General features: G+C 35.1%; 1 protein-coding gene across 2 annotated transcripts in view; it reads left to right on the top strand.

Moving 5' to 3' along the window:
- The window catches only part of LOC150078128 (mitochondrial carnitine/acylcarnitine carrier protein-like), a 126,720-nt gene extending 118,009 nt beyond the window's left edge, over positions 1–8,711 (top strand). For both annotated transcript variants that reach the window (XM_090384279.1, XM_090384278.1), the window contains exons 8-9: positions 6,675–6,799; positions 8,268–8,711. In XM_090384279.1, coding sequence (XP_090240405.1) covers positions 6,675–6,799; positions 8,268–8,330 — 188 coding nt within the window. In that variant the 3' untranslated portion in view covers positions 8,331–8,711. The remainder of the gene's footprint in view (positions 1–6,674; positions 6,800–8,267) is intronic.
- Positions 8,712–15,903: the final 7,192 nt, after the last annotated feature.

Genomic DNA, 15,903 nt, shown 5'->3' with positions numbered 1-15,903 from the left:
ACAGGAACCAAACTTTCAACCCACACTTGAAACATATCCAGGAGAAAATCAGGAGATATTTTGCCCTCGTTGCAAGAATAGTTAAAAGGGATTGGGGACTCAAGAGGCACACCTTGGGACTGTATTACAAAATGACATTTATACCAGCCATAACTTACGCGTCACCCGTCTGGTTCCAGAAAGCAACTACTGCAGTTAACAGACGGACACTAGACTCCATCCAGCGGACAATACTCCTCTCTATTACACGGGCCTGCTGCACTGTGAGTATACAGTAAACCCCCGCTATTCGCGGGGGTTACGTTCCTGAGAAATGTCGCGAATACCGAAAACGCGAATACTGAGCTATGGCTCCCATAGTAATAAAGGGGTTCCGTTCCAAAGTATGAAATATATAAGAAAAACTAGTCTAAAATTTTGTCTATGTACCTTCATAATATGACTATGTACATAGACAGTACATAGTGAAATGCAAGCATATGGCATCGAAATGAAAATAAGAAACAATTTAATATTAAATGTAATATTTATTAGAAAATTCAAACAAATCTTTCAAACCAGCGCCTTTGCTTGCTAGCAAAAAAAACATCCCGCCAGTGCTATCACCAGTTTCGCTAAAGTGTTGATAAAGGAGTTTTGCCTTTTCACGAATGATAAGTGAACTTAACGGAATTTTATTTTGAGTTCGGTCTTCTATCCACAGATTTAAGGCCTTTTCCATTTTTTCTAATTTAACATCACGAGTTACAGAGCAAATTTTTGAAACAATTAGCGCGTTTTTCACGGACACTACGGCGGATTTTTTCTTCCGATTTCTTGATTGAACGTACGGTTGACTCATTGATTTTATAATGTTTTGCCACTGAGGAGACACTTTCACCATTAGAAATTTTGTCTAATAACTCAATTTTATTCGCTAATGTCATCACCTTCTTTGATATTTTCACATTTCTCTTTTTATTCGTAGCCATATTTTTGTAGGGGTTAGAAAGAACTTGTCCACAATAGTCACTTTCTTCCGTTAACACACTCGAAAAAGTCTGTTTTACACTGCAAAACGGTAGATTCATCATTTTTGTAAGCTTATAAATTGATAAATTTATTCAATTTATAAGCATATAAATTAAAAGCAAACGACGAAACCTTCCATGACAAACGCATAACGCATACTGAACAAGGATTAGCGAGAAACATCCACGCTCGCGATTTTGTCACCCCTCTCCCCCCACCCACTGAGCGCTGTTTTGACCGGGAAAGATAATTTGAGCCACGCCCATGTTTTTTTATGGCGGAAAATATTCACCGCGCTTTAAAATTCACAAATTTTTAGGTTTCATTTTTATATTAAATCGGCGATCGCGAATACGCGAATACAGATACCGCGAATAGCGGGGGTTTACTGTACATGCTCTACAGGTTCTGGTGGGAGCACTCCCCCTTGACCTTGAGGTGGCGCATTGTGCCATGATGCAGCATCTCGCAAAAGGGCTTCCCTGCACCTTTCTGGGCCACTCCACTGACCCTACAGGAAACCTGAAAACAGAGAAAACAAAACTCCCCACCCACCTGCAGCAAGTCTGGCAGGACAGCTGGTCAGAATCCACAAAAGGGGAAATAACGAGGAAATTTTTGCCTAATGTTGGAAAATCATACCCAAAAGTACCATCATGGTTTCACCCTGGACTGTACACAATGTATTTGTTAACAAGTCATGAGGCCCCTGAATGCCAAACTAAACAGTTTTAAATTAGTGAACGATCCCCACTGTGTCTGTGGGGAAGTGGAGACATGGTCTCATATAATGTACAACTGTGAAAACTATGAAGATATCCGGTGCCTCCTGACCACAAAACTGACTTACTTCCCTTGCAACAGGGAATCAAACCTGTTGGACTCACAAGAGGAGTATAAGGAGTTGACAAAATTCACCCAGGAACTGTTCACCCGAAGGAGGACACTTATTGCTATCTACAGGGATCAAGAACAGACACCACAACAACAAAACTAACCATCCTTGGACCAAACCAAACTCTCACCCAGATACAAGACTTTCCTTTTGGACTGATTTTTTAGGAGCATTAGCAACTAAGGCCATATTGCTCCGGGATATGTGGTGGTCATTCCCTGACCTTTCCGTATTTGGTGGTGACGGGCCTTTGGGACTGAACTAGCACAATAAGGGACTCACAGGAACTGACCCAAGGTAGCAAAGGAACGTGCTCAAGATTAATACCATGGACCCGACAAACCACAGACGGACTCCAAACACTGGACTGCACGGATGGGATTTATCCCACGAATGACCTTATAATTGGTCTGATCCCTGCTGGGATCAGACTGGGACAACTGGACAGATTGCAGCTCTGCTGCCAAATACCATTTGGCAATCTGAATAGGGTGCTCTAACCCTATTCACGTTTAATTACCAAACCCCCTGGCGGGGGAGGAGATTTTTGTTTTTCTGTTTCCTGCCTTCTCCCTTTCTTCGCCTGGTGAGGCATGTGCCTGCCTCACTGATCTTCTGGAGTTGCCTTCTCTATTATCCCCATACTGCTGCCTTTCCCCCCAGTCTTCAGTCTCCCCTCTACTCTGCCTAACATGCCAGTGAAATCCCCACACAACTTAATGTCCAAATTTAAACAGTGTGCTTATGTTAACCTTTTCTCAGGAAACTAGGTGGCAGTACCTGCCAGAGTAAAAAGAAAAAAAAAAAAATTCCAACTACTGGGTACCTGGTTTGCCTCCATGGGGCCAAGTGTGGCCAAAGTTGGGCCCCAGCAGGGGTCTAGCGTCTAAATGACCAGAAGAACAATGATACATAACACTACACTTTTAAATCTCTGGCCTTTCCAGTGAACTGGTATACCCACAATGAAAGCAATGCAGAGATGGGGGAAACCCCTGGTGCTGATAGACACGAATACACTTTACACTTTATTTACTATCACATCACGGGAAGCTCACTTGTATACATGTCAAATGTGCGGGAGCTATATTTCCCATTTAGTTTATTGTTCGGAGATGCACTGTCATCATTCGCTGTATTCACAAGATAACACATCGGGCTTCAAGGCCGAATCACATTTTCAGGAGCTCAGATAGTTCTGTTTGAGCAGAAATTTTGTTAGTGTGATCACGTGACAAGAGGAAAATGGAGGAAATGCTAATAGAAAATTAAATTACAAGTAAATAATGCTGTTTTGAGAGCACTAGTAAGAATATCCAAAAACAAATAACAACATCAAGGACATTGCTCCTGTGCCTATTCCAAAGCACTCTCCACTCGACCAGCTATTCAGCATACTCACCGCAAGTGTCCAGTCACATAGAGGCTCAAAAATGGCCAGAGGAGGAAAATAGACCAACAGTATTACAATTAACAAATTTAGAGGACAAACAAGTTGATCATTTCAATTTATACAACTCATAACAATTCAATTTTTAGCATTGAGTAGTAGTTTTTTGTTGCTACTAAATTTAATTAAAAAATTGTTTTGTATTTTGACAGAATAAATCCTTATTCAAAATTAAACTTACAGTATTTCAACTTTCCTTAAACATACAACTCATTTTTCCTTAGCGCTGATTGAATTATGAAATTGCGTATTTTGCTCTTGTATGTCATCCTTAATTAGATTAAACTGAAAATTAAATCCTTTTTTATTCATCCATAAGTACATCTTAAAACGATTTATCTTCTAAGTCCTGCAATAAATGATGGAATTCGTTTTTTCTGTTCTCTTCCAGTTTGTCATGTATCCATTGCATACTCTTTGTTTTCTTGGCTATAAGAAAAGCACATGCATTTTCTAAATTTTCTTCAAAATCTGAAGAAGAGGATGAACTGTGGCAATTCATTTTGCTTCAGCTTTCCCCAAAGAGAATAACAGATAAAGTGACTTGGTAGTAATGTGTCTCCAACGACTGACTTCACAGTTTACACTAAACGGTGAAGTCACTGTGAAGTGATAATAGTGTGCTTCCACCCTTATCATCAGGTGCATAAGTGGTTTGAGGAACAGTGAAGTTATCACCCATCTTGATTGGTTTCAAGATTCACCTGACACTCCAGTTGAAGAACACCTGCATATTTTTGATGTGAAAGCATCTTTGGCAGCACCTACTACATTTTTGGACTGAAGCAAAACCAATTGGTAATGAAAATTTCTGATGCAAATGATGCCACTTCCTAAATGACACTAACCGAGTTACTAACTTTGATTCAGTAGAGTTTAAAAGGAGCTGCACTGCTACAATTTTCTCACAAGCAATACAACCAAATACCAATGATACTTGGTGGAGATTTCAATGTTAATTTTGAAGATACTCAATCCAAACCTTTGACTGATTGATTTTTTAGAAAATAAATTTGGAAAATGTTAAATACTTCTATTAACTAGTAATCGTGGAACTATAATTGATGCTGTGTTTCAAAGACATTTAGACCCTTTACAATCTGAAGTGTACACGTCCTGTTTTTTAGCTATCACAAACTCGTTGTAAGTAATTTACCTATTGAACATATCTTGAAACCTCAAATTGATGAAATTATCGACAAAAATAAATGCTTTAAAATGTTAAAAATGTTCGGATTCTTTTCATTCCTAAAACCCTTTAACCATGTCTAAGCCAAAGCTGTTTTCACATAAAATAAAACATCCTTCAGATAATTCAGAAAAATCATATTTGGTGTTTCAGTTTACAGAAAATTTTTGGTTTCCAGCAAGCTGAAGTTAACTGTTCATTCTTTCGTGAGCAATAAAATTCATCAGTAAGCTATTTTTATCGAAAGTGTAGCTGTGTTCAAAATCAGAGGTGTACATTAATCTTCTAGAACATTACAAAAATAGATTTAAAGATTAAATGCTGTTATCACCTGAAATATTTTTAGATTTCTTTCAACACTATAACACAATCGAATGTACAATTTGATTATATCTCTGGATTCTATCTCATGCTTACACAGCATTATCTACTTCATTCAAGAAAGAGAAATTTAAAGGAAAAAGATTTTTGAGCACTGATGACATGTAATAGGTGTTTTGAAGAATATGTTAAAAGCAGCCTGGGCTGAGCTCCTGCTGGTGACTGGAGGATTTCTTAAAGGCCTCATCATTCATAAATGGTATCGGAATGGTCAGGAGCAGGAGTGCAGTAGCACACGCTCTTTGAGTATACCTGGGTTCGAGCCCATGACTACTAAATACGGTCGATCTGCCAACCCACACTGGACCAGCGTGGCAGATTATGGTACATTTCCCTCAATATGAATTGTTGATTTATAATGGCTGCTGCTTACCATTCATAACTGTAAGTTAGCCAATCTCAGCTGATTATAGGAAGACCCTGAATTAGTATGAGTTTTTTTAATCCCCACAAATGCCTACACAGACATTTTAATAACTGTAGGAATGCCACATTGCAATCATATGGGGAGAAATATAACTCTCTCATCCTGCTGTCCCAAGCACAAGCTGGCTAAACAGTTACTATTTGCTTCTATTAAAAGCAACATGTGATTATTTGCTTAACCTTGATAGGGTTGTCTTTGGACATTTAATGAACATTCAGGTGTGATGACAATATGCATTAGAATCCACTGAGATAAGAGAATTCATATTGAAACAAATCTTGTAACTACTGTTAATGTAAAAATATAAAATTATTAAAATATAGAAAAAAAATAAAAGTATGATGTATGGAAACTTTAAAAAAAAACACATATACAGATAAATGCTAAAACTGATAAAAACAAAATATATATATATATATATACTATGAAGCTTTTGGAATAATGTGCTCCTTTTTCAACTTTGCAATTACATCTTGGAGGGCTATTTGTCAGGCCAACTTCACCTGCTCTGCTGTTCCTGGGCATTATTGGTGTTAGCACATTAATTGTAACCAATGTATCTAATTGTTGAAATTTTGGACTGCACACTTGATCCTCATCATCACACTCCTGGTTGGAAGCACTCCATATAGCTGTGGCAGGTTCCAACATTAAGCACAATCATGGAACCTACATATACCCTATTATGGAAGCAGTTATTTTACACCATGAAGAGAGATGGTGAGCTTGTGGAAGGTGTATATCATCATAATTCCACAGAACGATGAGAGATGGTGAGCTTGTGGAAGGTGTATATCATCATAATTCACAGAACCTGACAGTTGTTTTCTTCCCTCTCATTTTTCTTTGTCTGTTTTTTTTTTGCCATTCACAATCTGTGTTGGTCTGTTGTAGTTCATGTGTATACGTCATACTACTTTCTTCAAAGTTAGTAAAGGAACACATTACTCCGAAAGCATCTAGCATGTATTTTGTTTTTATCACTTTTATATGTATACTTCTCTGTCTTGGCTTTATTCTTTATAAAATTTTCCATGTATGTTTTTTTACTATATTTTAATAAAGTTTTATTGTAGTTTTGTTACATTTCATCTGTAGTTAGATTTGTTTCAGTATACTTACTCCTGATGCACAAGGCCTTTCTGCAAAGGGGTTGCATGTTATTAAACCTCTTTGCAGAAAGGGGGGAAGACCATATCAAAGTGTTTAAAGTTTGGAAATGTAATGGTAAGCCTTGTGTTTATCAAATAATTTTGTTACTGTTTCAAGTGGTTCCTAAAACTTGAAAGATATATCGTTGAAAGAAGTGATTCCTTTTCAGCACCTGAGGGCAGTTATCCTAATGGAATTCGTGATGTATTTCGCCAGACTATGAGAGAAGAAGGCCTTAGAGCACTTTATAAAGGAGCAACACCTGTTATGCTAAGGGCATTTCCTGCTAATGCTGTAAGTATAACTTTCTTGAGTGTAGCAGCGAGCGTCTATAATGATTTTGTTTTTTCTAATATACTGTTTGGTGGCGTAATGTAATTTAATATAAGTTGAAGATTTTATTTTCTTAGGTGGGAGATTAATTGAATACATCTATTCTGTATTAAGAAAAAAGTTACTGAAAGTATTCTGCTCTTTTGAATCAAGAAAATTCATAAATGTTGTTCTGTTATAACATTGCTTTTTTGTCATCTTTCTCATTTGTTATCATTAACAAAAGGTCAACAAACTAACTTTAGCATACTTTGTAATTTACAAACATGATGCACCAATGCCTCTTGGCCTTAACTACCTTGCAACATGTTCAGCAGCAGCCTGTAATGTTTATCTACTACAACAATTAGGGTTCTTGGTCTTTCATATTTGTTTATGTTCAAGCTTCAGTGTTATGTCCTCTCTTCAGAACTGAAATTTTTCGTTTTAAGAACCTTAAAGAGAATTTGCACCATTCTGTTACATAACAGAATGGCATGCATAAGGTATTAGATTAATAGCATTTTGCATTATAGGTTACAAAATACCATTAGATATATTCAGAATAGAGTAGTATGTTAAAAATAAAGTGCTGTGCAGCAATCTGTTTCTTCTGGGAAGTAGCTGAAAATGATTAAAAAAATGTCAGCTGTTTGTTGATAGGAAACAGTTCAAGCATAGGAATTAGGCATCCATAATAAAGTGGTTGTTCCTCAATATTACACAAGACCTGGGTGAGGAAAACTTAACAAACAATGGATAAGTCATAGATATATCATTATTTTCCAACCATCAAGAAGATAAGCAAGCAGGATGATTCATTGTCTTCTGAGACTAGAAGTGACCAAAGAAGATGGTCCCTCTGAGAATTCCCAAGAGTTACAATGAAATGTAAATTTGAGTAAAATGCTTAACTCTACATTATGTTAGTTTTTTTGTATAATAACAGAAAATTCCAACCAACTAGGTGAACTCACTTTGTCAGCATTTCAGATCCTTCTTGAAATTTGTTATCAAGTGATAACCCCTTTGCCGGAATTCCCACAAGATTTAATACACTGCCTTCTTAAATGCTTAAGCCAAGGAATAAAAGAGAAGTAGCTTCTTATATGATAATACAAAGGAATGAAGACACAAAATATGCTATATCCCCAGTCTTCACCAGACTTAATTTTGTCAAACATTTTTCTACTTCCAACATGGAAAAAGTCTGTCATTGTGTTATTTAATCATATATTACATATAAATATCAAAAAGTATCTGCTTTTTTTAAATTTATATGTAGAATATTAAGCATCTACCAGAATATCTTTATCTGTAATAAAATTAAAATGCATACTTAAAATATACCCTGTAATAACACAGGAACAATTATAATACATGTGTGAATACATTAAATTTGTGACTTTCAAAATAGATTAATTGAACAATGTTATTTTTGCTTTTTCAGGCTTGCTTCCTTGGCTATGAAGTGGCAATGAAGTTTTTAAATTGGGCTGCACCTAATCTTTGATATATTTCTGCTAATAGCATTTATTCATTTTTTAGATTTGCAAATTGTTACAAAAAGACTGTTTTCTACATTACGCCATGTTGTTAATTATGTATAGTAAATATCATGTGCCTTAATATTGTTACATAAACATTGATTGAACATAGATTTTTCTCTTTATAATTAAGATTGGCTTAAATATGTGAGTATATAGAATGTTCCCACTTAAGTTTAAGTAATAATTACTGAAACTAAGATAAGGTGTGTGGAAGATTGAGACAACTAACGAACTTGAGAATTAAAATTTAAGAAAATACAGTATTTACATAAACAAGAGTAAAAGTAAAGAAAATAAAGCAAGAATAAAATTTCTAAAATAAAACAAGTAGCTTTTGAGGCAGAGTGCCCTTTATCAACTGAAAAGAACATACAGTAGTAGTATTTTTATACTACTGTATAAAAATACTACACATTCTTTTAAGTTGATAAAGGAGAACTCTGCCTCGAAAGCTTATTTTTTTTTTTTAGTGTTTTATTATTGTTTATTGTAAATACAGTAAACCCTCGCTATTCGCGGGGGTTACGTTCCTGAGAAATGCCGTGAATACCGAAAACGCAAATACTGAGTTATGGCTCCCATTAGAAATTTCAAACAAATCTTTCAAACCAGCGTCTTTGCTAGCTAAAAAACTTATCCCGCCAGTGCTATCACCAGTTTCGCTAAAGTGTTGATAAAGGTGTTTTGCCTTTTCACGAATGATGAGTGAACTTAGTGGAATTTTATTTTGAGTTCGGTCTTCTATCCACAGATTTAAAGCTTTTTCCACTTTTTCTAATTTAACATCACGAGTTACGAGCAAATTTTTGAAGCAATTAGCGCGTTTTCACGGACACTACGGCAGATTTTTTTCTTCCGATTTTTTGATTGATCGTACCGTTGACTCATTGATTTTATAATGTTTTGCCACTGAGGAGACACTTTCACCATTAGAAATTTTGTCTAATAACTCAATTTTATTCGCTAATGTCATCGCCGTCTTTGATCTTTACACATTTCCCTTGTTATTCGTAGGCATATTTTTGTAAGGGTTAGAAAGAACTTGTCCACAATAAGTCACTTTCTTCCATTAACACACTCGAAAAAGTCTGTTTTACACTGCAAAACGGTAGATTGATCACTTTTGTAAGCATATAAATTGATAAATTTATTCAATTTATAAGCATATAAATTAAAAGCAAACGACGATACCTTCCATGACAAGCGCATAACACATACTGAACAAGGATTAGCGAGAAACATCCACGCTCGCGATTTTGTCATGCCTCACCCACCACCCACTGAGCGCTGTTTTGACCGGGAAAGATAATTTTAGCCACGCCCACGTTTTTTTATGGCGGAAAATGTTCACGGCGCTTTAAAATTCACATTTTTTTAGGTTTCATTTTATATTAAATCAGCGACCGCGAATAGCGGGGGTTTACTGTACTGTATTTCCTTAAAAATTTAGATTTTAATTCTTAAGTTTGTTAAGCATCACAAGAAATCTTGCTCTTCATGTTTCCCAATGCCAAAAACCTTTTTGCCCTGCATAAATATTGCTAACACTAGAACTTGAAAGTATAAAAATAACACTAGTATTTTTTGCATTGCCAGTAGATTCCGATATTTGTCACTAGAGGTTTGAAAAACACTGTATACATTCAGAACAAGAGACAGATTAAAAGATAATGTACTGTGGAAGATGAGGTAGAGGGACAGCAGTGAATTGAGTGATGAAAAAGAATGCAAAAGTGATATTGAAAATGCTGTAAAGTAAGCAAAACCAATTCCTCAATATGGTGGACATAGCATAATGTGTTATGCTAAATTTATTTCCTTGTCATATTCTACCGCCATTCACATATGAAGATTGCAGATGGAAGTAACCAATATATATTACATAAAATACTCATTTTCTAAAACCAGAAGTTACCTTATATGCCAAAGTATCTTAATCAACTTCGGTCATTAAAGGTTTGTGTTATACTATGACAGCAGGCGGTAGAGTGGTTTTGTCACTTGTTTGGAGGAGCCTTAACTGAAATCCCATCAGAGATGAAAAGGATTCTGAGGGGCCTGGGGCTGTAGTTAGCTGATCTCGGGTAGAAAATAGTAGGGTTCCACTCAAGTTAGTCTGGATTTTTCAGTCCGTGAACAAGTGTTCTTATAAAACATTATACAGTGGCAGCATAACGTAAAATGCTGTAAAACCACCACTATCACCAACAACATATAGAAAAAGAATTCAATTCTTTAAGAGCTGTATTATATACATATGCAAAATGTTTTTTTTTTTTTTGCATGCAGTAAGGATTAGCAAAACTGTATTCAAATTGCGACAATGGTTTTATTTTTAAGTTACTTGATTTACATACCTATATAGATGCTGCTTTGTTGGGGTGAAGTTTTGTTTTTACATTAACAGGCCAATGTCACAGATTTTGCTAGACCTTAAATTTCCATTTTAATCTTTTCATTTAATCTTTTTTTCTTCTGAAGAGCAGCATTACAAAACTTTTGTGCTGTTGAAGTAGGTTTTAATTAAAAATTACCTGTAAACACATCTATGAACTTGGTGTTCCCACCTATATTAAATATATATTTCATTGTAATTTAATTTTTATTGATTTTGCTCTCTATGCAGTAAAACCTCATTTAATGGACTACATGAGAATAAGGCAGCTGATTGTTAAATGCCAAAGAATATAAGTTATAGAACCTTATGAGAAAATGCTATCACATAGTGGCAACTCTGACCAAAGCCTATGCAAAGTAAGAAGAGCTCTTGAGTTTAGATGACATTCTGGTGAGGAAAATCCTAGTTCACTAGTAGTGAAAAAATTTGGATGCAGTGACACCACCACTGGGTCTCTTATGGACAAAGTGCTTTGTTTACCAAACAATGTCTGTTATTTCTGAAATTGACTAAAGCAAGGCTGACTGCATTTCAATTTAAAATTCGTTCATTTTTGATCTTTCTTACAGAATATAATACATTAGTGCAGTATGACCTAGCTTATATTTGAAATCCAATAAAAACTCTTTTCCTCTGCCTGAAGATGCCTTTAAAAATTTCTCCAAATCTTAGATAATTTCAAACCTCAGCTTTTCCAACTGAGTGAAAAGTAGTGAAACTACTATACAGTCTATGGACGATTTGAATAAATGAAGTGATGAAAACTTATCTTTTATTTTAGGACAGTTACAGGCAATACTAAATAAAGCAAAGCTGTACATATTGCTATTGTTTGGTGGATGAGAGAGATAAAAAATATGAGTATATGCACTGAATATCCCACCTTTCAAAGTTGCCATATTTGTTTGTATATTTTGTTTTTTTAAACTTTCATATACTTATTGTTTGCTATTCTGCTTACATAATAATAAGATTAAATATTTTCATGAATTTTTAAATAGAAGGTCCCCTTTCATTGAATTATGTGCAATTTGCAATATTAATGGGAAGTTACTATTTTATCAAATGCAGAAAAAGGTTGCAGTTACTAAAAGTAATTTTTACTTTTCAGTATTTTGAAATTCAACCATCTATAAACTTAAATGGATTGAAAGATGCTGGAATATAATTTAAGCTTTGCAAAATATGTTATATATTTTATGAGATTATTAACATGAAAAACTCTTAATAAAGCAATAATTAATTTTTCATCCTATGATTTGCACTTGATTTCATTCCATTTGTTTCTCTAACCAAAGTAAGATATTTTATATTTTAAAACAGTTATACCAAATGCTTTGTTTTATTTTCAAATATATATATTTGTAATAAAAAAATTAACAAAATATGGTTTTTATACTCATCTTATGTCTGTTTCCACAATAGTTACACACAATGTTATTAAATGAAGCTTTTTTAATACAGCAAGATTCTTTACGTTAACGTTGAACCAGTTGTGAAAAAAATAAAATAAAAGCATGCAAATCCAATTGTAACAGTATATTGAGATTTTAAGAGTTGAACCATTTAACCTATTGCTGTTGTCGTTTGGTTTTTAGGAGCATTAGCAACTAAGGCCATATTGCTCTGGGGATATGCTGTGGTCATTCCCTGACCTTTCCGCATCCTCCGTATTTGGTGGCTCACGGGCTCGAACCCCGGTCTAATCAAGAAGCATGTGCTACGCACTGCTGCTCCTGCCCACCCGGCTATGGAGGTGCCATTTCACCTATTGCATGCCACCCCTTATTATACTTGTGGTTACTGGCTGCCCACTTAGTGCCATGACAGAGTATACTCATTTTACCAAGGGTAAATTTTGGCGAGCAGTAATGTCAATGGATTTTGATAGAAGATATCACATTAACAAGAATCATTAGGAGACTGAAAGTTATGTTGAGTTTGGCTGACTGTTTTGTATAAAAGATTAGTAGCTCTTTGATAATTTTGTTGCAGTTCGGGCTTCATCAGGTTTTCCCATAGGCTTAAATTATATTCATTTATATTGTATATCTTAGCATTTCAATCTTCCATTCAGGCACACGGCACTTGTATAATCCTCCTTTTTGTTTTAATTATAAAAATTAACTTTTAGCTTTTTTACTGAATTAGCTTTTTTACTGAATTGAAAATGGTGATATTATGATTTGCTACACCCAATTGGAAAATATTGAGCAAAACCAATAAAGTGTTTATTATTATTATTTTTTATAATTAAGGTCAGTGATCCCCACCACAATCAAAGCTCTACAACTTTAGACACCTGTTGCTGGTGTGTCTCACAGTTGCAACGTAGGAAAGGTAGTTGCTTTTCTCATCTGGTGTCTGTTAAACACCAATCAAAAATATTGTACAGCCACTCCCCAACTTACATAACTCTACCTAAGTCAGAATTTCCCTAAATGCTTATGCAGCACTTGCAACTATGCACGCTGAATTTGATTGAAGCAAAAAATAAATGTTCAATGAACATGTAAATAGAATTATTTATTTAATTTTTTTATCTCATTCATAGGAAAAATTACAAAACTGTACAAAAAGAGAGAGGAGACACGCATAACGTCAGCAAGTTTTACCTTTCGTGCATCTTTACCAGAATTAACTCTCCAGCTGATAAGCACACTGCTATGGAAGTTGAGGGCTGTGGAGATTTAGAAGAGGTTTTTTCCAACTCACTACAAAATTTGTTTGCAGCTGCAGAATCGGCACTGGCAACTTCACTGCATACTTTAATATTTTGGAAACCAGTGCATTGCTTGCAACAAACTTGGCTTGGAGTTCACTGTACTTATCCTTAATATCTTCATAAATACTTCTTGCTTTTGTTTGAATGGCCATTTGACTCAGGAGCACTTGCTGCTGAATTTGATTTTCCATCAATATTATAAGTTTTTCCATCTTCGATATAGCACCTGAATGCTGTTTTGTGATCACTGTTGATCTTAAATGTGTTGATCCTTTAACATGTTCTTTTATATGTGCACTGTCCCTTAAAATAGTATTCGTACTTATCTCCATTTCTAAACAAATTTTGTTTCATTTCCTAACACTGCCAGCACTTGCACTTTCCGTTGGTCCCTTCACCTATGTAAAATGAAGAGAAGATTCTGAAATTTTATTTGTTTTTTTATATGATTGAAGATTTCAGTGAAGAGGAACTCATTTCACCATAATGTAAAAACCCCACAGAATTCCAGTTATCAGTATTATTGCAAATGCAATAAGATAAGAGTTTACTACCAGTTTATAATAGATTTCTGTTAGTGCAAAGCTCAATAAACTGGAAAGTGCAAATTGTTTTATGGTAGTGACCCCTAGAAAAATATCACAAAGGTATTCAAAATTGGTTCTTATAACAGAACATATGATAACGATGAAAGTGTAGTGCAACTTTGATTATAAAAATGACCTTTTAGAGAGATAAATAGCTTAGTTATATAGCGAATTTTTCAACTTCCAAAGTGTTTCAACGAATTATCTAAAAACAATGCGTTATTGGGTTCACCTTAAGATATTTTCATGATACCTCCATTTATTCCTACGGGATGCAAAATACGTTTCCAGTGGCTGGAAAAAACTTTATGTGAAGTCGAATTTTCGTAAGGGGAGTGCCTGTATAACCATTTAGAGAATATTGGTGGGCAATGATTAGGGGGATTTGATTTCATTTACAAATTTGAAAAATAACAGAAATTTAAAAAAGTGGCATCCATCAGACACCGTGTTACAAAGGTAAGGTTAAAACTTTCATTAAATTATGTGAAAATTGATATTGAACTTAATAAATCATTTGTATAAAACAAGTAGGTCTCAGGAATTTTTTAGGTTCTATACAGTGGGACCAACCGATGATGTTACCAACAACAAGTTCTAAATGAGAAGCATTCAAGGAAGTAATTTTGTAAGCTACTAGGCTTTTTGTTCCAACTATGTAACACTACTGGAGGTTTAGGCCCAAATGGATGGCAGAGAAGAAAAATGCATGGGATGCACAGACTTCTTTACTTATATAAACTCAAAGGAAGGGAATTGACTGTAGATGATCATTCTCAGATAGCTGCTGAACTAAATGAGTATTTTGCATCTACATTCACACATGAGGATAGGGCCAGATTTTCATCAAACTCTAACAGGGAGTTAGCCATAATTATGAGAGCATCCTTAGACTCTGGGGAAGTCCCCATGAACTGGGGATGTGCAAATGTATCCCCAATTCACAAAGGGGAATCGAAGGGTGACACGGGTAACTACAGACTTGTTAGTTTGACTTCTGTTCCAGGAAAAATAATGGAGTCACTGGTTAAAGAATATTTGTAGGATCATCTATACAAGACAGCAGTAATTCAGACACAGCATGGGTCTGTCAAGGGGAAGTCTTGTCTGACCAATTTGATTGGATACTATGATGTGGTCACAAAGGAACTGGATGCAAACAATTTTGATATCATATACTTGGATTTCAGGAAAGCTTTTGCTACTGTTGCACATGGAAGACTATTGTACAAATTGGAGCAGTACAGCATTAAGGGCAAGTTGCTACAATGGATAAAAGGATGATTGAGTGGGAGAACACAGAGGGGTAATCAATGAATACTGCTCTACATGGACTAATGTTATTAGTGGTGTTCCTCGGGGTTAGGTGTTGGGCCCATTATTGTTTTGTATATTTATCAATGATATTGATGAAGGTATATCAAGCTTAATGTCAGTTTGCAGATGATACAAAGGTTGGCAGGGTTGTTAATAACAGTAATGATAGTATGCTGCTGCAACAGGACCTGGAAAAGTTTGGTAGATGGCTGAGAAGTGGCAACTGAAGTTTAACATTGACAAATGCAAAGTACAGTAAACCCCAACTATTCGCAGGGGTTATGTTCCTGAGAAATGCCGCGAATACTGAGTTATGGCTCCCATAGTAATAAAGGGGTTCCGTTCCAAAGTATGAAATTTATAAGAAAAACTAGTCTAAAATTTTGTCTATGTATGTATTATATGTACCTTCATAATATGACTTCACTATGTACTATATAAAGTACATAGTGAAATGCAAGCATATGGCATCGAAATGAAAATAAGAAACAATTTAATATTAAATGTAA

This window comes from Mastigoproctus giganteus, chromosome 11, assembly GCF_048544385.1.
Source record: "Mastigoproctus giganteus isolate SK-2022 chromosome 11, ASM4854438v1, whole genome shotgun sequence".
NCBI lineage: Eukaryota > Metazoa > Arthropoda > Arachnida > Uropygi > Thelyphonidae > Mastigoproctus > Mastigoproctus giganteus.
Note: the sequence above shows the minus strand (reverse complement) of the source record. Positions and strands in the feature narration are given on the sequence as shown.